Source organism: Panthera uncia, chromosome C2 (genome assembly GCF_023721935.1).
Source record: "Panthera uncia isolate 11264 chromosome C2, Puncia_PCG_1.0, whole genome shotgun sequence".
NCBI classification, from domain to species: Eukaryota; Metazoa; Chordata; class Mammalia; order Carnivora; family Felidae; genus Panthera; species Panthera uncia.
The window spans coordinates 124,831,215-124,855,928 of record NC_064810.1 but is presented as its reverse complement, the minus strand read 5'-3'; the positions used below and the strand labels follow the sequence as shown (position 1 = coordinate 124,855,928).

The following is a 24,714-nucleotide window of genomic DNA, read 5'->3' as shown; positions in this document are numbered from 1 at the left end:
AGTTTGTGTATAAAACTGATACCAGTGTGGTTTGTATCCTTGTTTGTTTTTCCACCACCTAGAATAGAAGGAATAATACACCTTGATTATCTCTAATGACTTCAGGTCATATCTCATGCCCCACTCTATGTCCCATATCCTGGGCATAGAATTTGTAAAAATACAAACTGATTGAAAATACTTTCTGACCAATCTACAAAGTTAAAAAAAAAAAAAAAAGAATCCGTTGAAATGAATCTGACATTTTTTAAAGTAGAGGTAAAAACACCTGAAAATCTCTGAACTCCAAATTATTTCCTTTGTTATTGAAGGTGCTTGAACTGTTTATTTTAATATAAAATCAATGTATAATTATTATAGAAAGTAAGAACACAAACGAGCATGAAAAGCACTCATGTGTCTACCTGCCCAGAGGCAACCGCCATTTAATGCCATGCCATCTATTTTTCCGAGGTCTTTTTTATGCATGTGTATAATTACTGTTTTTTTGTTTTGTTTTGATTTTTGTTTTTACAAAAGCAAGATTATACTATACCTGCAGTTACGCAGCCTGCTCTTTTCCCTAAGATTACAGTGTGAGTATATTTCCATTTCAATAGATACATTTTTACATCACTTAAAGGTGCTCATTGTACACCAGGCCTTCCATCATGGTAGGAGGGCACCGTAATAAATTCCCATGTTTAGCACTGGGTCGTTGACAGTTATTTTTGCTATTACAAAAAGCACAGAGCAGTCATAATCTATTTAAATGAATTAGAAATTAAGATATAAAGTGTGAAATAAGCTCTTGCAACCATATGAAAAGCAGACCAAACTATGTAAAGATTCTAAGATCTTGACAAAATTATCCCCTGGAGCCTGCAAAAATTACCAAAACCTCATTGGCTATATTCACTTTAGTTCACCTTGTTTTTGACCGTTGTCGTTGCACTTAACTGATTTGTGTAGTCAAATTCTCTTCAAGCCAGTTCATGTTGCTGCATCATGAAGGTCAAGGCAAACAATGCACAGGAAGCATTGAGAGTGGCCCTAGCATGGAGTAGGCTCTCTGTTAAAGGCTGATTCCTTCCCTCCTTTCTCTTCTCTTAGCAGTGTAAGGATGAGGCCACCACAGGCTTTGGTGGTGGTCCTTTATTTTTTTTTAAATTTTTTTAACGTTTATTTATTTTTGAGGGACCGAGCACAAGCGGGGGAGGGGCAGAGAGAAAGGGAGACACAGAATCCCTAGCAGGCTCCAGGCTCCCAGCCATCAGCACAGAGCCCGACAGGGGCTTGAACTCACAAACTGCAAGATCATGACCTGAGTTGAAGTCGGAATCTCAACCGGCTGAGCCACCCAGGCTTCCTGATGGGGGTCCTTTATAAAGAACAAATGTCCACTAGGTTTCCCTTGTGCCATCTCATCATCACTGCCAGCTGCAGAATTGGGCCTGATGTCCTCTTAAAGAGAGGAGAAGCTCAAGCTATTCACCAGCTCATTCTTCAGTAAGCATTTACAGAGATCTAGTGTGTGCCAGGCCTCACTGTGGGTACTAGGGACAGTCTAGGGGGGAAAGCCAAGTACACGTCAAATCCATTATGGAGAGAGGTATATGAGCACAGAATGAGGGATGCTCCATCCTTGGGAGCTACTTTGTGAATGACTGGCTGGTGTCTCATCACCCAATCATACCCGTTCCCATGTGTGTCACTACAGGTCATCAATGCCATTGAGCAGGACTACCGGCTGCCCCCACCCATGGACTGTCCAGCTGCTCTACACCAGCTCATGCTGGACTGTTGGCAGAAGGACCGTAACAGCCGGCCCCGCTTTGCGGAGATTGTCAACACCCTGGACAAGATGATCCGGAACCCGGCAAGTCTCAAGACTGTGGCAACCATCACCGCCGTGTGAGTCTCGTGGAATAGGGTGGTTCGTAGGTGTGGGTGGTCTCATAACTAGGGGCAGGCCCAATAGCAAGGCTGCTAGCCTTTTGATCTATTGAGAGCAAGGGTGAGGTGGCTAACCTTATCCACTAATGGAAGAGATTCCAAGACTTCCTGTTTCCTTTTTCCTTTCCATCTTTCTAAAATATTCCCTGCCTACAGCATGGGCTATAGACAGATATCAAGATACCTGTCTGGGTCTCCACTGTCTGCTGGCTTCAGATGGGCTGGGCACTGGGCTCTGTAATAATTGAATGTGTCTGATAGGAGTGGTATGAGGCCCCACTTCTGGGAGATCCTATTTCCAGAAGGCACACTTTTTGTTAACCACACCGGTAGAGCTGCAGACTTGGAACCTTGGCCAACCTATTAGCCGCTAAAGGCCCTGATTGCTATGGGACACAGAAATAAAAAGCCATCAGATTTGTTATGAGCAAATGCACAGAACAACTTTCATCTCCTGTCAGTAGCTGTCAGCTGTATATTATTCTTCTACATTGCAGTGTTAACTGATTGCTTAATCTTTCAACCAAAGTTTATTGGGCATGTATGTGCTAAGCACTGTGCCCCTTGCTGGCAGTATAGAATGAATAAGATAGACATGATTCGTGTCCTCATGGAACTTTGAATCATTTAGGAGGGGCAAGACCAGATGATCACCCAAAGAAATGCAAAATTGAGACCTTGATAGCCACTGTGGCAGGGAGATGCATGGTGTTGGAGAGCATGGATACATACGATACCTGGTGTCAGGGAGGCATCTCTGATAAGTGTTATTCCAGTTGAGCACTGAAGGGAGAAAATGCATGAATTGAATGAAAGGAAGATGGGAGTCAAGGGACAAGTGTTCCAGACCAAGGAACAACATGAACAGAGGCTCGAGGGTAGGAAGGACAGGGCCAGTGTGTTCTGAGTCCAGTCTGTGAGGGGACTGGGTCAGGGCTGAGGCTGGCAAGGTGAGCGAGGGCCAGACGCTCAGAACATGTGGGCCCTGCTAAGAATTCTGGGCTTGATTTTCAGAGTAGCGAGCACAGATTGAAGGATTTGACACAAATCAGGGTCAGGATGAAGGTTATGGACATGATCACACCTGCAGTTTTCAAAGAGCACCAGGCCACAGTGTGGACCTTATGTTGAGGGGAAGAAACATGCGTGAAGACCAACAGGAGAATATTGCAGGAATAATGGCAGAGAAGATAGGGTCTTAAGTCAGGGTAATGATGCAGAAAGAGGTGGATGAGTATGAGATATTTTGGAGGTCAAATCTTTAATTCTTGGTGAAGGATTGGGCATGGGTGTTGGGAGTTGAAGGATATATTAAGGTAGCACCCTGCTTTGTGGATTGGATAGTGAAGTGTCTGCTTTGAGAATGTCCCAGAGAAGATCAGCGGAGAGCGGCTCTGTTCCAATTAGCTGAGGATAGAATCAGGAAAAAAAAATGGTACCAATAGATTTGGGAAGGTTGTAGTGAACTTTATATATTTTTAATGGTGAAACTTTGGATGGTAAAGCGCCTAGGTTCCAGTTTACAAAGGAGTTATGGGCCTTCTCTTCCCTCCAGACTTCATGCTGTGTCAGTCTAGCTGTCTGAGCTGACTGATGCGAGACAGGGCCCGTAGGCAGGGGTACCAGCCATCTCGCCTCCAGAAGTCATGCCCACTCAGGATTCTGTAAGGCAAGAAGGGTCAGCACAGGGCTCCCCTGTAATCTTCATCCTGTCAGGAAAGAATTCTCATCCTACATGAAGTCTGCTATCTGCCCAGAGTGTGGCTCTATCCACGCACCTCTACAACTGTGGGGTTACCTGCTTCTCTCTCTCTCTTTCTCTCAGGCCTTCCCAGCCCCTGCTAGACCGCTCCATTCCAGACTTCACGGCCTTTACCACCGTGGATGACTGGCTCAGTGCCATCAAAATGGTCCAGTACAGGGACAGCTTCCTCACTGCCGGCTTCACCTCCCTCCAGCTGGTCACCCAGATGACATCAGAGTAAGTGATGAGAATCTCCTCTCTGTACCCCGTGGGTGGGGATCAAGGCTCCTTCCCTGCTATTGATCATGGTACAAGTCTTGATTTCTGCCTCACCCCCAGAGCTCCACTTCTGTATAGAATCAGATCTGGTGGCGAAGCGCCCTGGAAAGATGGAGGGGTGGGGTGGGGAGGCTGAGGTCCAGTCTGGCCTCAAATGAGAGTTCTTCAAAGTCATAGGCATATGTCATTTGCCTAATCATCAAGACTCTCTCCTCCGTTTGTTTTCAAACTTAACCCATCAAAAAGAGCATCCAGATGGAAAGAACACAGCCAGCCAGCACTTTCAACAACATAGCAGGAAGAGGCACTACACTGATTCAGCAACAATCTCAGATGTGTGGGGAGCTCATATTCGTACTTAGATAGCGTGTGTGAATAAGCATACATTTCCATCTCCCACAAATTATTTACCAGTCTGCAATTCCCACAGGAGTATGGAGGAATGCGAAAACTAAAATTATTCAAATAAGATGAGAGCCAGAAAGGGTCTTAAAGATCCATTAGTCCGTCATTTCCCCAAGAATGTTCTGAGCAGCACCAGTTCTGGGAAATGTTAATAGGTTCTCCTTGGAAAAAAGGTCCCATGGTCAAATAAATTTGGGATATACTGCATACTTTATCACCCTTTTGGAGATTCACTACACATATTAGCATTCTAAAGGCCATGAGAAATCCTGAAATAAAGAAACCCATTTAAAATTATTAAATATTGTGGAACCATATTTTTGAGGGGCAGGGTTTCGTGGAACTGTAGTTTGGGAGATACTCATCTACTTGTACTCATTCCATTCAGCAGATTCAGAAAGTAGGTGAATTAGTGCCTGAACACTCAGTGCTCACGAGTGGCAAAGCAGGGCCTGGGGGCTGCTTTCCTGATGGCTAATTCCGTCTCCTTCTACCAGTCCACCCCAGGGGTACAGCGATCCCCATACATGGTGGCACACTGGACTCACCTGGGAATCTTTAAAAAAATATTGTTGCCTGGGGCACCTGGGTGGCTCAGTCAGTTAAGTATCTAACTTTGGCTGAGGTCATGATCCCACAGTTTGTGGGTTTGAGCCCCACATCAGGCTCTGTGCTGACAGCTGGGAGCCTGGAACCTGCTTCAGATTCTGTGTGTGTCTCTCTCTCAAAAATAAACATTAAAAAATGTTTTCTTAAACATATTGGTGGCCGATTTCCATGCCTAGATCTTTTGGTTTAGGTGGTATGAACTGAGACCTAGTCATCAGGGTGTTTAAAACTCCCCAGATGATTCTAACATGCAGCCAAGGCTGGGAAAAAGTTGGCAAGGGTCAAATTTTGAAAAGACACATCCCCCCAGAGGAGACTTCACCAGCTGCCTGGGCCACAACGTTTATAGACAACATGGGGGTTGGTGGCTTGTGATACACATTTCCCAAGGTAGAGGACTGGTCGGTCCTCCAGGCAATTGACAAACACTTACTGATCACCTGATACATGTCAGGCACAGTGCTAGGTGCCAGGATTCCCTCTCGAGGTGGGCCAGTTGCTGAGTCCCAAGGGAGAGGCTGGGTCCCATCCAGCCCCAGCAGTTGAACCTCAGAGGAACAGCTTCTGTCCCAGACTCCTGCTTTGCAGTCAGTCTTCCTGGAGTCCCACTCTACCTCTTTTTTTTTTTTTTTTAATGTATTTATTTTGAGAGAGAGTGCACAAATGAGCTGGGGAGGGGCAGAGAGAGAGGGAGAATCCCAAGCAGGCTCCATGCTGTCAGTGCAGAGCCTGACACAGGCTCAAACTCATGAAAACCGTGAGATCATGACCTGAGCTGAAACCAAGAGTGGACGCTCAACTGCTCAACCAACTAAGCCACCTAGGCGCCCCCACTCTACCTCTTTGAGGTTGATTCTTGCCAGAAATGATGGAAGCTCCGCTTTCCCTAGGGAGATGGCTTGAATGTGCATCTAGCCTAGCATCCACTAAACAACAGAATTCATTTTTTAAATGTGAGCTCATTTTCCCTTGATGCCATATAAAGGCAGTCCCTGCCACTATGAATTATTGTCAGGCACCACCATCACCAACAAAAGCAGCACTTACCAGTGGAAAAGCAGCTTCTCCATCTTGCAGAGCTGGCATGGATGCCCTAGATGACCGGAGAGCCCGGGTTCAGGGGCGGCAACGGGTGCTCATGCTGGTGGGGCTGCGCCTGCTTCCTCACTGTGATGTGGCTGAGTATGGAGGCATCACCCCCTAACCCCCCACAACTGGAGGAATCCAATGGAGCAATTTCCTCAGTCTGGAAAAGGAAAAATTAAGGGATTTAGTTCAAAGTAAAAAATGCCCACACACTATTGGAGCAATTTAGTTTGTTTCTTCAGAGATAAAAGATGGAAAAAGAACATGAGCTACTAAATAAAATAGATTGCAGGACAATTTGTGAATTCAGAATTCAAGCGTGCCTCTCAGAAGTGTTTGCTGAAAAGACATGGACAATTTGACAATCTGAGCCAGCTGCAACTCTGAGGGGGTTGACCGCCAGCTGTAAGGGGGTGTTGAGGAGAGCACAGGAGCCTGGTGCAGCCCCGTGGGTCTGGTGCACAAAGTGATCTGCTATGCCAGGGGCAGGGGCCTTTGGGGGAATATAGTCAGGACCTTAGAACAGTTCTGAGAGCAGCCCTACAGGGTGGCTGAAAACCAAGTAGTCTTGAATTTGAACCCCAGTTGCACCACCAGTTAGTTACCTGCTGTGTGATCTTGAGCATGTTACTTAACTTCTCTGAGCCCTACTTGTCCATAAATGAGCAAAAAATAAGAGTACCCATCTCATTGGTTTGTGGTGAAAGGTTAATGGAATAATGTATACAAAGCACTTGGCCTATTGCCTGCCTACAGAATGCACGCAAGAAACAATTGCTGTTAAATTATTATTACTGACCTTGAGTGGTTTGTCAATTTTCATGAACTGCTTCCTTAGCTATACATGAGATAGTATATCGCACATGAGAAATACTTGAGCAATGCTATAACATTATTATTATTATTAACTAGGGAAAGATGCATGGGTCTCCCCAAAATTAAGACTCACAGCTTAAAGATGAGTACAATCCAAACCTCTATCCTAAACATATTACTTCGATTCCTGCTTGGGCAGATATTTGAAAGTTATTTTGAGATCACCCTTCTTAAAAATTCATGACATTAAAATTCAAACAGAGGCAGAAAATGGAAACTCAGGGGAAAAACATCAGAAAACCCAGCAAACCCCACATCTTTTCAATCTCAGTGGGTGATCACTAATTTAGGCAGAAAGCTCCGCAGCATAACTGAAGCCCCATATCGTGTGTGCGTGGAGTGTTAAAACACACACACGCGCGCGAAAGTTCCAGTCTGCCTAGGGTCATGGAAACAATGAAGGGGCTGCTCCAGCCAACACCCATATGTGAGGAACAGGGCACGACACTTCCAGGATTGTCTAAGTTGGGAGGGGGCCATTGGAGACGAGGGCCACTGCATGAAGCAAATGAGATTGAGCAAGAAAATACCTATGTAGGCATTTGCCAAAGACTTGGGTAATCTGAGTGTTGGATTTTAAACACTTTTATTTGCCTACCCACCTAATTCAAGAGCTTACCTTCTGTGATGAGTTGTGATCCTTGAAAAGCTGCCGTAACACTAACGTGCCCTTTTTTGTGACTTTTTTTCCCCTCCTAGAGACCTCCTGAGAATAGGGGTCACCTTGGCAGGTCATCAGAAGAAGATCCTGAACAGCATTCATTCTATGAGGGTCCAGATGAGTCAGTCACCAACGGCAATGGCATGAGAACTCTCATTTTCTGGGGGGAGGAGAGGAAGGAAAAGGACCATGCTCAAGAGGGAACCAGAGGTTGACCACTGTGGAATGTTCTGGAAAGAGTGGCTTCTTAGCTAAGAAATGCATTACATCAGTGAAGAAGAGACTGGACCTGTTCTTAATAGGCAATCTTCATTTCTGAGTGACAGAAGCATGTATAAGATGCCATGGGAAACCAAAACATAATAATAAAAATATGAAAGGGTGATGTTCGACAGAAGTGAAGACAAAACAGTATGCATCGGGGCAACCAAGAGTAAACTCCGCTCCCACTCGGGGCTGGAGTCACCGATCCACAGGAAGAAAGGGAAGGAGGTAGAGGGAAGAAACAGAGGCAGTTTTCCATTTTCTTCCTCACCAATGACATTCTTTTCTTTTCTCCTTTTGTACTCCTCCCCACGAGCCCTCTCCCTTCTCCCACATCCATTTCCCTTTGCTCATGACTCGTGTAGGGAAGTTTCTTCAAACAAACCCCGGCTCCTGAGTCTCCAGATGTCGTTCTGTCAGTTGCCAAAGGACTTTGCTGACCACTGCATGGGGGATCCAACCAATTCAATTAATGTCTTCATATTGAAGAAGAGATGTACCTTCAATTGAAAACCTTGTTTTTCTTTTGTTTGCATTTTCTGCAAAAAGGAAAAAGAAACCACAAATTGGAAAAAAAAAAAAAAAAGAAAAACCTGTTTCCGTGTGCAGGAGCACACATATGTATGTCTGTGTTATAAAAATGACTGTGCTTGTTCGTAACAGATGCAAACAAGAAAGAAGAACCGGGAGATCTTTGCCCCTGGAAAATTCACAGGGGCTGGAGCGTGTTGTTGGTTTGGTGTTCTGGTTGGCCCAGTTGGCCTATTGGCCCAATGGGGAGAGAGAGCAGGGAGAAAAATAAAATTAAAGGGGAAAAAACTCTCAGGAGCTTGCAAATTCAGACAGGAAACAGGTGAGTGGTTTGAATTGGATGCAGTGTGGGCCATTCTAGAATGATACTGACTGATTATTCTTGGTAACATCTGAAGAGAAGGAGAAGGAAAGTGTTTCTGGAGAATGTTCTTCCACATCCCTAGAATCTGTAATTCAAGAGATGGCAAGGGAGAATTCTTCTTACCTTATTTGTGGACTGGCTTAAGCCGTGTGGCATCCGAGGAATGTTTCAAATGTGTCTGTGTTTCTCCGCATTCCTTCTTGTACCTCATTGTTCAATTCACTTTTGTAAATTCCACCTAACATTTAAATATTTTTAATTTCTCCTTTTATCTTAATCTCCTTGCTAATTTTATCTGTCTAATTAAAATGAGAAGAAGCATGTCTGGGTTTACATAGAATGGTGTCAGCGTGTGTGTTCTCAGACCCCAGTGGGTCTGTCCCCAAGTTACAGGAAAATCCTTAATGACAGTCCTTCTTCCGCCTCATATGAGAGGGAAGGAATACATCCCGGATCCTGTGCCTCCCAAGAAGCACTATATATAAGAATCATTCTCACTGATGTGACCCAAAGGAAGAACTGAATAAATATGAGGCTCTGAAGAAGTCACTGGCAGATAAATATAAACAATCACCGATAATACACCATCAGCCCTGATTTCAGTTTGCACATTACATTTGTGATGTTCATATCCAGGCCAGTTTTGTAAAAGGCGCTAAAGACTATTTTAGACTGCTTGTGGTGTGTCTGTGAACAAGCAGTTGGAGGGGAGGGTGTGAGCCAGTAAAGGAGCCATAGTTCCCATGTGGCTTATTTAATGTAAATTGAAAGTGAGATGAGCCTTTTCCCCCTAGTCCTCGGTAACTTTGTACTTGGGGAGGTCTTACCTTCTGAAGCTCCTTCAAAGAGGCTCATGGGCCTACGGGTACAGCTCTGATGCAGGGGAGCCCGATCTGAAAGCATCACCCTTGTGTGTAACCCCTGGGGGACAAAGGGAGATGGACAGAAGTATCTCAGAAGATTTGCATATGGTTACAAAGAGCCCCAACCCAACATGTAGCGGGTAGAAGAGAAAACTTCCCCTTATTAATAGCATAGCAATTCCATGCACAATTTGCTAATTACCCCAAAGACCTGAATCCATGAAGTGTCTTACAAGCCTAGGCAATTCGACTAATCTCTCAATTTTCCATAGGAATGAATTTTAATTTGTCACCAAATTTCTCAGGCAGCATCCTTAACCTGAAGTCTTCACTGTGCTTCCACCAGTGCCAGCCCACCTTCTGGCTGTCCACAAAGCAAGGTCAAGGTGAAAGGTCACACCCTTTGGTTTGGTTTCACCATAAGATCCCACAAAGGAGACAGACTGTGTGAGAGAGAACCCAAGGGCACATGGGAAAGCACAAGGGGTCAGCAGAGCCAAGGCCAGGGCACCTGGAGGCATAGTTATCAGTGGGAGGGGCATGGCCAAGCTCTGGACATGCCCCCCGACCCTGCAGATGCTCAGCACAGTTCAGCATGCCAGGCTTCCCCACCCCACACCCTGAAATGCGGTATATCTCTAGTGATTGAGACCAGGCCTTCCCTCTGTAGCACGGGGCCAGTCACCGACCTCTCTGAGCCTCTTATGTAGAGTCAGATAGTCGTAACCACCGTTGATGAGGCCTAAAGCTCCTGAGCAGGTTCTCTATGCCAAGCACAGTCTAAGTACTTTGCATCTATTAACTCTCTTCTTCACAAGCATCTTATAAAGCAGTAGCAGATACTTCATCACCCTCAGTTTTCAGATGAAGAAACAGAGACAAGACCTTCCCTACATCACACAGTGGTGGAGTCAGGATTTTGCCTCAGCAACCTGATTCCATGCTCCTACCACTTTCCCAGGGGGTCTCACACTTGAGCATGCATTAGTATCATCACTTGGAGGGTATGTTGAAACACAGATCACTGGACCCGACCAACAAGTTTGCTGACTCAGTAGATCTGGGGTGGAGTCCAAGAAGTGGCCGTGTGGTGCTGATGCTGCTGGTCCAGGGACCACACTTTGGGAGCACTGCGCTACAGTAACCTGCCTTCCTGGAGTTAGTAACAGATGTAAAGTTCTTGACTCCAGGAGTGATAGTTATTAAAGTTTTTCTGCCACTGGCAAAGAGAGGAATGAACCCTCACCCTCTTGGGCAGGAAGCAATGGGAGAGGCTGGTCTCTTGCACAGGGGTATCTGTGCCCATTGACAGTTTGGTGCCAAGACACTTTACTCACACCCTCAAAAGAGAGCTCCCTGGGGAGAATGCTCACTGGATCAAGACCCCAGGCCTCTGAATTTCAGTTAGACAAGTTACTCTATCACCTGGCAGAGGATAAATTCCAATTCAGCTTCTTTCTTTTTTTACTTTTTTTTTTTTTGAGAGAGCGAGAGCAAAAGAGGGCATGTGAATGAGTGAGGTAGGGGATGTGCAGAGAGAGAGGGAGAGAGAGAATCCCAAGCAGGCTCCACACCCAGTGGTGAGCCCAACGTGGGGCTCAATCCCATAACCACGAGATCACGGCCTGAGCCAAAATCAAGAGTCAAATGCTCAACCAACTGCGCCACCCGGGAGCCCCCAGATTCTTTCTTAAAAACATGTTTTGCACAGTGGACAGAAGTCTGTGGCCTTCTAAGTCAGCCTAAAGACATGGAACCTACGGCCATGCTATGCAGCCCAAGATATGACTTACAAATGGGCATTCTCTGCCAGCCACACCTGCAGCCACCAAGGCTCATGTGTGTGAGGACTTCACAGGGGACAAGTGGGCAATGTTTAATTAGTACCCCTGGCTAAGGGGTTATGGGAATGGAAGTGATTTGTGGAAAAGCCTTAAAGACTATGACCCACCTCTCTGTGCTTTCTCCCTGCCCCCCCCCCATAAAGGAAGATGGTAATGAAGGATACCAAGTAGATACATCTACAGAGCAGGTGTTTATTGTATCATCTGAAGATCACTGGAGCTCATAGATGTCAAACAGGTATCTATACTACTAAAATCACACACCTGCTCCTACCCACCACCTCCCTCTTATGCCCCTGACCCTTGCAAAGTTATGTGTAGAGCTGGATCAGTGGAGTCCCCTAGGATAATCGAAACCAAGTAAGGACAGAAGTTACTCTTCGCATGCATTTGTGAAAAGAACAGAAACCAGTGAGGATTGAGGAATAGAACTCCAGGAATATTGTGGGCAGGAGGAGTGAGACATCCAGCAGAAGGGTGAGAATCTACAACGTGTCAGTTAAAAGTACAAGATTCTAGTACAGGTTTTGTTCTAAGAAGGTCGTGGTGAGCTAGCCTGGGAACCTCATTACCATTTCAGAAATAATAATGGCTTTGACCCCCACTGAGTAAGGGCAAGTGATGCAAGGGAGAAGCACAGCCATGATGGAGTAGTAGCAGCAAACAGGTATCATTCAGGATTCTCTGCCACCAAGAAGGCTCAAAGGACACTTAAGATCCATGTCAGAGCGAGCTTTGCTTTCATAGAGACGCCTTGCAGTTCCTATAGAAGTTACAGGGTCATTTTCAAACGTAGCCAGAGGTCTTGCATCATCTAAGATATCAGTGGGGCTAGTGGTTGGTGGTGGTAGAGGGAAATCACTGAAACTACAGAAAGGTTGTCAAAAGGGGGAGGGCGTGGCTGGATCACACTGAAAACTCATTCAAGTTGATTGAAGTCAAATGGTGACTATGTTCACCACTAGGGAGTCTCTTGAGACCAGCAATTTCCAAAGAACAGGTCCACAGGGGCCTGAGAACAAACTCTTGGTCCCTCTCAAAAGAGTGCCAGCCCTGGTGGTGGGCAGGTGGGGGTTTAAGTGTTCTGCACATCCCATTTAAGGGTAGGTGGGATGGACAGCCTTGGGCAGTGGTGGATGGACCTCCATTGCACACCTGGCAGGAAAGGAGAGCCCTCTGCTCTTTTAGCCCCACCCCTGCATCCCTCCTGAGCTGACCCTGTTTTTTAAGGCCCTTGATGGGTTCCTTTGTTGCTGGGAGTCATGACTTGGCACACAGTGTTTGTTCTCAACCAGAAACTTCTGGTGATCCCCAGAGTGAGAGTAGACGCAGGTCATGTCTTAGTCACCTTCATACCTAGCACCCAACACACAGCCTAACACATGGAAGATGCTCAATACATATTTGGTGATTTAAATAAATCTGAGTTGAGAAAGTCTTACATACCATTCTTTTACCTACAGAAGTCCATGACCTTAAACAGCATGCTTTTAAAGAAACTAATCCCTAGGTATTTAGTTGGAATCTTTTCTCACTTACTCTTAACTGCTATCAACTGTAAGCTATTCTAATTTTAGTTTTGTGAAGTTTAACACACTCCTTTTCAACCCTGTCTGCATCTTTCACACGATGTCACAATCTTCCCCAGAGGACCAGCCGGGGAAGGCAGCATGCCACCGAGTGTCAGTCACTGTGCAAAGTCCCCACCTGAGACATAGCAATGAACACGGCACCATCTTTGGTATGATGGAGGCAAATAAGAAGGTCATTGAAGGGCAGTGAGCAGCCATCCTTCTGATATTAGAACCAAGGCTCCTGTACTGCCAGGTTGACATCCAGCTGGGCAGAAAGGATGGTGGGACTTCCCTCATCAGGGAAAACTTGTGTCTTTTAGCCCTCCCTGTACACTGAGATTTTCTTCCAAGAGTTGTTTTACCTCTCTAAATTCACCCGTACTCTAAGATTCCTATAACTACTCACTCACCAGAGGGGGGAAAATGCTGAATTAAGAAAACAAAACCGTATTATGGACAGATAAGCCACTTCCAAGATACTGAGATACCAAGCCCATACTATTTTATTCTTCTAAAATATAGAGATTATCTCCTCTTTAGTTTTCTTCTCTGCTCTTTAAAATTTGTATTTGCATGTACATTAGGAACTACTGTACCTCTGGAAATGGCTTTCTGACACAGAATACATGACAAGTTCCAATCTTTATAGAAGAATTCAGCTTTGTATAGAACTTCAACAGGGAAATAGGGATACAGGAGCATAGAGAAGGTCACTGCCATTGTCCTAAGGGAGTGTCAAAGAAGGCATCCTTGAGGGGGATCTGTTAAACTGGAACCTAAGGAATAAACACACATCAAATTGGGGAAAGGATATGTTAGGGGTGGAACAGTTTTGTAGGTGGAGGGAACAGCATGGGTAAATGTTCCAAAGCCATAGAGGAGGTGGCATATTTGTGGGATGACAGGCTGTTCAACAAGGCTGTAGAATAGAGTGCTAGATGTGGGTGCTTGGAGGTGTAGGCAGGACTGGGTCATGAAGGATCTTATATGGCATTCAGGAATCTGAATATTATTCTGAACACAGCTGATGGAAAGTGGGTTGAAGCAAGGGAAGTATATTTTACATAAATCAGTCTGGCCACAAAATGGAAAATTGAGTGGGGGGTACTAGACTCACTACTGGGACACTAGTTAGGAAGCTGGTGTGGTAATGTAGGCAAAGGATGATGGTGGCCTGGGTGAAGATGTGAAGTAGCAGTGGGAATGGACTGACTCAAGAAATACCAAAGAGGTAGGATCAGCAGAAGCTGGAGGTGGATTGGCTGTCAGGACAGAGGGAGGGCAGAGTCAAGGATCACATTCCAAGTTTCTGGTTTGGGCAACTGAGTGGCTTTGTATACCATTCAGTGAGATAAGGGATATAAAGGAGGAAGAAATTGAGGTGGGGGAGACAATATGAATTTGAATTGCCCATGGGCCATTTGATATAGGGGTCTATAATTCAGCAGAGCGAGCTGGGCTGATGATACAGATTTGGGAGTCATCCTTCATCCAGATGGCCATTAACTCCATGGGGGTGGAAGGTTTTACTGCACGAGAATGTAAAAGTGAGGAGAGAAGTGGGCCCCCATGGAACTCTGAAAAACAGCCAGATTTAAAAGATATCCGGGCAAAGGGAGGCTCACAGAGGGAATCAGGATAGAGCCACTGCAGAAAATGAGGAAAATCCGGGAGTGTGCAGTGTCCGTGAAGCCAAAGAAAAACCTTTCACAGGGAAACAGCGGCCCCAAGGCCCAGAGCTTCCAAGGAAGGCTAATAGGGGTTGCAAATTGCCCATGGGTTTAGCCACAGGAGGTCATGGGTGCCCTTGGTGGGGCAGTTTCAGCAGAAGACACAGGGTAGATTGAGGAAAGAGAGGACATCAGAACCTTTCAAGAAGCTTCACATCAAAGGGGAGAAGAAAATAAGGAGGTAGCTGGATTTCTTCCTCCTTTTGGTGGTTGTTATTTTGTTGTTTTTTAGTGGGAAAGACTTGAACCTGTCTGAAAGCTACTGAAACAGAATCCATGGAGAGGGAGAGAGAGGAGGGTCATTGAGTGGGCCAGAGAAGACAGGGGGCACAGCCAGAAGAAGGAGCAGCTTAGAAGGCACAGCCAATCCAGTTGGGTTTGGAGGATAAACGAATGGAGGATGGATGGCATGAGCTCCTGGAAGAACTCCAGCTCAGTGTCCAGCCTCCTCACAGTCTCATCACTTAGTTCCCACAGCCTCTTGTGCAGACAGTGGAAGAACCACGATTGGATCCATGGGCCTTGCCATCACAACATAGCACATTGGCAGTCATGTCTGTTTCTGATGAAGAGGATGGAAGACAGACTTGGGGACCTCTGAGAAATGAATAGGAAGCATCACAGACCCCCTTTTCACTCAGAATGCCTCTGTGGTTACTCCCCACCAAAGGGACAAAGTCCAAAGTCCTGATCATGGAAGGGAGGCCCACCTCTCTAGCCAAACTGCCCACCAGCCAACACCTGCCACCTGTCCAGACCCTTTCCACCTGTGTTTCTGTATTCATGGCTATCCCTATGCCGAGGACGCCCCACCTCCTAGCCTGCAATTCCATCAGGCCCCAGCTCAGGTGTCATCGGTCTAGTGAGGGTGGCTGCATCTGCAGAGTCAGGCCCCTCCACCTCTATCTCCTCAACAACTGTCCTTCCATCATATTCAACTTTCTAGTCTGTGAGCTCCTCGGACCATATTCATCTGTGTATCTCTAGCACCCAGCACAGGGCCCACATATAATAAATGTTTGTGGCAGGTAAGGCATGGCTAGGCCCAGGGAGACCACCCAGAAGGAAGAATTCTGGGAGAGTTGGGGTCAAGAAATAGATGAGCTCTGGCAATAGAGAACCTCAGAAAGAGAGAACCTCTTTAGAGAACCTCAACAGAGAACCTAAGAGAACCTCAGTCATAAAGAATGGAAGATGTGCCCAGGGGGAGAGGCTGGGCAAGGATGGTAGTGAGGGGCCACAGGCAGTCACCGTGGAATGCAGGGGTCAGCAATGGAACAAGAGCAAGTTCATGGACATCCTAATAAGTGGAAGGGCCTGACCGCAGGGCCAACGAGGCAGGCGGTGGGATTGGGGTATCTGTGCTTTAAGGTTAGGTCTTAACCATAGGGCAGAGCCCAGGGTCAGGATCCCAGACTCCCAGGAACTACAGTAGTGGGATGGGGAGAATAGACTGGTAACAGCAAAGCAGAACTCCATGCATTCATTCACCCAACACGTGTGAGACTACTCAGCCAGGAAGATAGGTCAGATAGGTCAGGGAGGAGCCTCAGCTTTTCCACTCAAGCTTGGTGTACGCTTGAGCAGGTCACCAGCCTCCTCAGCTGCTGCCTCCCCAGCACTGACAGACCCAACGAAACTGGGTGGAGATGGGGGTGTTCTTGGAGGAACTTCACTGCTGCAGGACACAGTCCTGAGTGTGCACATCAATCTTTACCTGTGCAGGTGGCATGTGCTGAAAGAGCAGGTGGGCAGCAGCTATATGTGAGCTGAGGACTGTAACTGCCCACAGCAGGAACTAAAGACTTCAGAAAGTGTCCCACATCTAAGCTGTATAAACAAAACACACTACTTCCAAATCTGAGCAGGTAGCCCACCTTTTGCTGGGTTGCTGTGGTTCCATGTTAACTCTGAGTCCCCCCACCCCACCCCACCCCTGGCCCCTTGTTGAAGCAATAGGCTTGATGACAGCAGAGCCCTGCTCCCTCCAGCATACATTTAGGAAAGGTCTGGACCCAGGATGCAGAACATACAGGTGCCTGGTTCTGAAGGCCTGTGGGCTTCCTTGGTTTGATCACAGACATCTCAGGGATCCCTGACCATAGTGAAGAGATTTTCAGAAACAGGTGGTTATGGCTCCCATACCAGGTTTTTGTCTAGGAGTGAGAGCTGGGAGTGTTCTACATTTAGAATTTATTTATTTATTTATTATTCATTTATTTATTTTAATATTTATTTATTTTTAATTTTTTAATGTTTATTTTTGACAGAGAGAGAGAGAGACAGAGCATGGGGGGGGGAGGGGCAGAGAGAGAGGGTGACACAGAATCTGAAAAAGGCTCCAGGCTCTGAGCTGTCAGCACAGAGCCTGACACGGGGCTCAAACCCACAGACCGCGAGATCATGACCTGAGCCAAAGTCAGACGCTTAACCAACTGAGCCACCCAGGCGCCCCTAATGTTTATTTATTTTTGAGAGAGAGAGAGAGAGAGAGAGAGAGAGAGGCAGAGTGCAAATGGGGGAAGGGCAGAGAGAGAGGGAGACACAGAATCCAAAGCAGGCTCCAGGCTCCAAGCCCTCAGCACAGACCCCAACGTGGGGCTCGAACTCACAAGCCATGAGATCGTGACCTGAACTGAAGTCAGACGCTCAACCAACTGAGCCACCCAGACGTCCCTACATTTAGAATTTAAAGTGAACCTTTTAATCAGCTAATTAAAGGAGGCGTTCCTGGGGTAGGAGTTATGGCCACTTGAGAAGTTCTCAAAAATAACAATCACGAATTCAGTTATATAATTGGTAAGAGAAATTGCTACTGGTTTTTTTTTTTTGAGTGTTTGTTATGAAACAGGAACACTGAGTATTTATACAACTAGTATTATGCCCATTTGAAAATTAGTTAACTAATAACGCTCAGAGAAGTTCAAGTGGCTTGTTCTAAATCACACTGAAGAGCCAGGATTTGAACCTACATTATTTACCTGGAGTGTATTCTCTGAATCACTAGTCATTCTGCCACCTGAGATATCTGGGAATTTCTACTGGCCACCCCAGTCCCGTCACATAGCACAGGGGGCTTGTTTATGCTCCGATGTTTTGTGTCTGTAAAATGGAGGTAACGTCACCTACTCCACAAGGTTTTCGCACAGGTGAGATGAGGGGCAACATAGGAATCACTCAGTCTAGCTCCTGGTACTTAGGGAGTGCTCAATAAATAGCTGCTATCAGTTAGTTTATTTTACTTATAGGGATTTGGAAACATGACCTAAAAATAGAAAGCAAATTAGTGCCTGAGGTTTATTGTAAAAAGTCTTCTTGCTTTCTGATAAAGGTCAGTCCTTAACCTCTGTGGATTTGGGTTTGTGGTTTTTTTTCTTTTTGAACTTCAGAGTTATATGTATCTGTCATCTTAATCATTTCTGCCCTTCTACCTTGCATGTTTGCAGAGATTGGAATCGAGCTTTGACTTGCTCCTGGATGGATTTCCAGGATGCCTGTCATGAGCAACCAATGGTTGGATTCTGGAAACTCCTTCAAAATGTTGCAGACCCACATGACTTGCTTATACTCACATGCTAGGGGCCTGTCCTCCTGATACTAAACCAACTTCCTTCTATGAATTAAAGCCCAATATCTGGGCCTATCAGTCAATATGAGGAGTTTTATTCAGCTAATAGCTTTTCTGAGATTTTTTTGTGTTTATGTGACAAAAAAGCCATTTTCAGAGGTCAACCTGCTAGATTTCCAAAAAGAGTACTGAGTGTGCCATCGGTAGGCACGTGAGTTTTAGGACATACAGGTCCAAATTCTTCAAAATCATAATAGTTCTGTATTTATTTTAATGTGCACTAGAGAAAAATATATCTATCACATAAAACACATGCAGTATTTCCCAGGTATTATAAAGTTTCCTTTTAAAATAAATTTATTCAAGTGAAATGGTGTCTTGGTTTTAAGAAAAAATAGCAGTTAAATGATAGTACAATTAATATGCAGATATGGTAAAAAAAAAATCATGAAGGAGGGGATTGAAAAACAGAGGTTAGGAAACCTATGAGTCCTTCTCACTTTTCTTCGCACCCCCCACCCGCCGCATCCACAACACACATACGCCTCCCACAACTGCCCTGTGGCTTGTCATAGAGTTTTAGCTGGAGCATGCCTGACCCACCTCCTCCTTCACCTGGTGGCCTCCTGGCCACCCTCCACACCTCAGCTCCACGGGAAGGCATCCCGTGACCCACATGGGTCAGCAGCTTGTCCTCAAGGCCCTGAGCACCCTGCCCTGTGCCTCTCACCGTCATGGTGTCAGTGCTCTGTGTTATGACACTCTGCTTATGAGTCTGTAATCCACCATCCCAAACTGGGAGCTTCTCCAAGCCAGGGAGCATGCCTTCCTCATGGCTGAATCTGCAGGCCCGGCATGCAGTCATCACACAGTAAATCTGTTAAATAAATGAACTAATAATTGACTCCATGCACCTTTGCCATCAGTCGCCTCCAACCAGGAAACCAAAGGACCCAAACTACGTATTGATTACATTGATTCTTCTTGAATTTACCTCACCCCAGGCTCAAGGTTGGGCCACTTCTCCCACAACTCTTTAGAATCGTGTTTACACCACCTGCTCGCATGGTTTTATTTGTGCTTTCGCTCAAGGAAAATGCAGCAGCTGAGCAGGACACCTGGTGACGGGTCTCCCTGCAGAACAGAGCAGATGGCACCAAGCCTTGCATCCACTTTGCCCAGTGGGGGGAAGGGCTCCTTTGCTTATTGGTGACCTCTTGCCTTACTCACAATCTGATACTTTCCAAATGCAAAGTGCCCACCACAACTTTGAAAGATATTCTCTCTGACATCCAATTTAACAATTAACAATTTTTTTATTGTTTTTTCCCACCATGGGGTTCATCTCCTGCTGGGATGTTTCACAGAGAGGGCAGTTTGCCAAGCATTAACTTGTCTGGCCCAGGGGGCATAACTGTACAGCTGATTTCATCTGAGCGAACATCATTCCTTTGGTCTTATTTGCAAACTGTCGCATGGTGCTGGGATTCAGTTAACTGTTTGTGATTCTAAGTTCTGTGGCTAGCCAGAAAGCAAAAAAAAAAAAAAAAAAAAAAAAATCCATAGTATCTCTCCTGGACTCTTCTGCAGCAGATCTATTCCAGGGCACGGTAAAACTTTTCCGTAAAGGGCCAAAGAGTAAATATTTTAGACTTGTGGGCCATATGGTGTCTGTCACAACTGTTCGACTCTACCATTGTAGTGTGAAAGCAGTCGTAGATGGTATTTAGATGAATGGATGTGGCTGTGTTCCAATAAAACTTTATTTACAAAAACAGGTGGCAGGCTGCATATGCTACATGGGCCTTAGTGTGCCAAGCCTGGTCCAACTAGTGGTTAAAATCTCCTGCTCTTGAGTCAGGTCGAACTGGATACAACTTGCCTAAGGTAGAATAGAGAGACAGTGGCCAGAGTCAGGGAGGCTGTGGCAAAGTTCAGAAACCCAAAATATCTGTGGAAGCCTTACCAATTTAATGCCAATGCTGATGTTGTCTGATCAGCCTTGTCAGGCAGTCCTTACCACTGGCTCTATGGTCATTCTTGAAAGCGGTTTCACAAGAATCCGATTGTACAATAACCCTGCTTGTTACCAGCCATATTACAGAAAGGTAGAAACAAAGCAAGTTCCTCAGAATATAACTGTGAGTGGTGAAAAAGAGATGGCTCACAGACCGTGTTAAAATGATCGTGGTCCTGGACTAAAGCACTAGGAAAGCAAATAGTCAGCCACCATGGACTCTGTCTCCTTGGCTGATGAGGGCAAATGATGACCTTCTCCAGGGATCTTATGGGAGTCATGAGAAAGGAGATACATGTAAGCACGTGACTTGAGAGAAGGCGGAGGCAGTGAAAGACTCAAGTAGAGTCTCTAAGAGGTCAAAAATATCCATTTATTTGCCCATGCATTCTTTCATTCAGACCTTTACTGAATCCTGTAAATGCAACGTATAATCTTTATCCTAATGGCACTCACGATCTACCAGGGGAAGAAAAACAAACTGTGAGAAGGGCTGCCATGGAGGCAGGAGTCCTGCGGGGGGCTGAGGAGACTGGTGTGTGAAAGGTCGGAGGGACTCCGACCCACCCAGGAGGGATCTGGCAGGAATCAAGGTGGCCGTTTCCTTACAGCCCCTCGCTGTACACAACCCGCAAAGGGAGAGGCTGACTCGAGAGCGTGGCCCACAGTACCGTCCTACATGGGACCTCTGTCACTGGCCTTGATGAAATAACCCTGATGAGCCGAACGCCCACCTCTGTGGCCTCTGAGCCCCCAAAGCTGTCCTGAGGGCGTGGTAAATTTTATTGCACTTCACATGCCATGAGAAAACCGTCCCTTTTCCAGCCCGAGATGAGCAACAAGCAGAATGGGCTGCCTCACACATGTAATTAGAAGAAATAAGAGCAGTGAGAGAAAATTGGTTAAGTAAGCCCAAAATGACTTTTTTTTTTTTTTTTTTTTTTTTGTAATGAAGGAATAAATCTCAGGGAAAAGAAGCTCAGTTAAGCCGGAGTGCACCACAATGTTTTCTCCTGCCACACATCAGGTTTTCAGGAGGAATCACAAGGTCACCTGGCCAACAAAGGGCCCAGCCTGTCCCAACCAGGAAGTTAGTGCCCCCATGACTCCTGCTCTCGGGGTGAGGGTGGAGGGGACCTGGAGGGTCTCCATGTGCTTTGCTGCATTTCTGTAGAGTCTCTGCTACTTGCTTCTCCAGTTCTAGCCCAGCGATTGCATTATCTCAGTTCTGCCCTCTGGCAGGATCTGCACTCCTAGGCCAGGACCTTGTATCCACATCTCTCCTCCAGACATCTTTTATGTAACTGCCTACTTATCGGAGGCCCCTCTCACGGCGTTTATCGCCCCTCATGCACCTCTCACTCTCTGTCCCCTGTGTTCCATGGAATGCTTCTCAGTTGTCAGCTCCATGTCTATATTTCTATGGCAACCACAACCCCCAGCCTCATTGCCTTTTCTCCCCACCCCCCACCCCTTCCTTTTGCAAATAGGATTTGCAGGGAAGCTGCTGACAGGCTGGTCTTCTAGTAATTTCCCTCATAAAACAAACAGCTGAGAAGAGGGAGTTTGGAGGCGGGGCTGTGTAGTGGGGCCAGCTGGGGGATGCCACGAGGGGAGGGGACAGAGAAACATGCACATGCAGAGTCCTATGGCGCAGCTTTGACAGCACTGTGAAGTCAAGTCAGCCTGTGGCACCGAGTGAAGTGTGGAAGGCTCCCTCCAGACGTGCAGGGATGGTGGGCCAAGTGCCGGCAAGACTGCTGGTCATCACAGCAGCCCAGGGGAGGTGTGCCTGTTTGGCTGCTGTGACACAGACCAGTGGGAGCAAGGACACAAGCTGTAGCCCACAGGGGAAATTATCCCAAATATCCTCATTACAGAGGCAAGTGCCTCTGAACCCATCAACGCTTAACTGCCAGAAGTGCCCTCTTTCTGGAAGACAGGGCCATTTCACCCACTCTAATGGCAATTTCCATCCATCCCAGTCCACTGAGGGTCACAGGCTCCTCTAGGTGCTGGAGGCCCTGGGCAGGTGTCAGGGATAGGGCAGGTGTAAGGAAGTGAAGGCCACCGGGAGGGCACACAGTTGGGGGCGGAGGGGAGACAGCAGCTTACATTGTAGCGAGGAAGCATGCCAGAGCTCGGGGAGGAGAGTAAATATTAATAGCTTTATTACACGTCTTTTTTATAAATAAAAGAAATATGTTTTTGGCTGCTAATGACCTTCAAATTAGCAGCTCTTACAGAAAGTGCTTATGTATTTTTAATTCCAAACGTAGATGAGTGTCAGTTGCAACAGCAATGAAAGCAGCAGGGCAGCTGGGTAGTTTTAAATAAGAGGAAACCCAGATCATTATTTTTGAAACTGTCAGCTCTTACGCCTTTTAATAGATTCACTTTCTCTCATCTCTCCCCCCACTTCTGTGGTCTTTGAAGTTTCCCAGGCATTCTCTGTGGGAGAGATGAGCAGAGTCACAAGGCCTGCCATATGGGAGGACCTGGGCTTTAGTCCCCACCTGGGCTCTCAGGGTGTTACAGTCCCTGGCAGGGAGGCTTTAGCACAGGGGCTTGAGAAGAGCGTCTGGGAGCATCAGAGAGAAGAGAATCGCATCCCGAGATCCAGGATGCTGGATAACAGGACTTGGGGCTTCCTTGTCCACCCTGCTCCTGATTTTAAGTAACAAAGAGATAAATTGGAGATTTTAGGGCAGCAGACGGAGAGACAGGGAGAGTTGTGGGGACATAAAGGAGACACAAGACAATGAGAGGAGACAGACAGGCAGAGGTAGTTAGAGAAACACAGTGAGAAGTTGAGGAGTAGGGAGGAAGTAAGCAATAGAGCAGGGCTTCTCAAAGTGTGGATCCCAGACCAGCAGCAGCAGCATTGCCTGGGAATTTGCTAGAAATGCAACTTCTCAGGCCTCAGCCCAGAAGCACTGGATCAGAAAGTCTGAGCCCTCCAAGTGATTCTGATGCTCACCAAAGCGTGAGGAGCAATGATCTAGAGTGGAAGAAGGAAGAGGGGAGCATGGTGAAGGGAGAGACAAGGAGGAAGAAGAAACGGTGGCAAATGAAGCACATGAGTTGGGGCACCTGAGTGGCTCAGTCGGTTGAGCGTCTGACTTCAGCTCAGGTCATGCTCTCATGGTCTGTGAGTTCGAGCCCCGCATCGGGCTCTGTGCTGTCAGTTCAGAGCCTGGAGCCTGCTTCAGATTCTGTGTCTCCCTCTCTCTCTGCCCCTCCCCTGCTCATGCTCTGTCTCTCTCTGTCAAAAATAAATAAACATTAAAAAAATTATTTTTAAATGAGGCACATGAGGGATGAGAAATGTGGAAGTGAGTCTGTAGGACCCCAGACCTCCAACACTCCATTCACACACTGCATGTTGTTCTCAAATAGTCAGCTACCAGACAACTGCTCACCAGCCCCCCAGACATCAGCGCACAGCCTTTACCGGAGGCTTTCTACATGGAGCTGACCCCCCAGTCACCAGTGACCCACAGCTGCATCAGGCTTCTTCAGACCCCAGAGGAGGATGCAATGTCATTTTGCTGGTCTGAAAAATAAGGATGGTGTTCCTCCTTTGTTTATATGGGCTCCTAAGCAGCTCTTTCCAATGGGCACTCCAATTTTACTTCAGCTACCAGAAAGGATCAGCTTCCAGGCTGAATTTTATTTTTATCCTTTTTAAAAAATGTTTATTTATTTATTTTTGAGATAGAGAGAGAGCATGCACAAGGGGTAAGGGTAGAGAGAGAGGGGGAGAGAGAATCCCAAGCAGGCTCTGGTGCTGTCAGCATGGAGCCCAACGTGGGGCTCAAACCCACAAACTGTGAGATCATGACCAGAGCTGAAATGAAGAGCTGGATGCTTCACCAGCTGAGTCACCAAGGTGCCCTTCCAGGATGAATTTTAGATAAAAGCTGAGCTCTCCCGAGTTGTCAGGCTGACGGACAAAGAGCAAGGATCTTTGCTCCATTCGATCATGGAGTTCTTGGTGCCTAAAGCATGACTGCCTCTACATTTTTTTTTCTTCAATTTTTTATTTAAATTCTAGTTAGTTAACATACAGTGCAATATTGATTTCAGGAGTAGAATTCACTGGTTCATCACTTACATGCAACACCCAGAGTTCATCATAAAAAGTGCCCTCCTGGGGCGCCTGGGTGGCTCAGTCGGTTAAGTGTCCGACTTCAGCTCAGGTCACGATCTCGCGGTCTGCGAGTTCGAGCCCCGCGTCGGGCTCTGGGCTGATGGCTCAGAGCTTGGAGCCTGCTTCCGGTTCTGTGTCTCCCTCTCTCTCTGCCCCTCCCCCGTTCATGCTGTGTCTCTCTCTGTCTCAAAAATAAATAAATGTTAAAAAA

At 46.4% G+C, this 24,714-nt stretch overlaps 1 protein-coding gene across 2 annotated transcripts in view; it reads left to right on the top strand.

Annotated features, from left to right (window-relative positions):
• Positions 1-8,471, top strand: part of EPHB1 (EPH receptor B1) — a 213,165-nt gene extending 204,694 nt beyond the window's left edge. For both annotated transcript variants that reach the window (XM_049628803.1, XM_049628802.1), the window contains 3 exons: positions 1,700-1,893; positions 3,761-3,916; positions 7,634-8,471. In XM_049628803.1, the coding sequence (XP_049484760.1) occupies positions 1,700-1,893; positions 3,761-3,916; positions 7,634-7,742 (459 nt within the window). In that variant the 3' untranslated portion in view covers positions 7,743-8,471. The remainder of the gene's footprint in view (positions 1-1,699; positions 1,894-3,760; positions 3,917-7,633) is intronic.
• Positions 8,472-24,714: the final 16,243 nt, after the last annotated feature.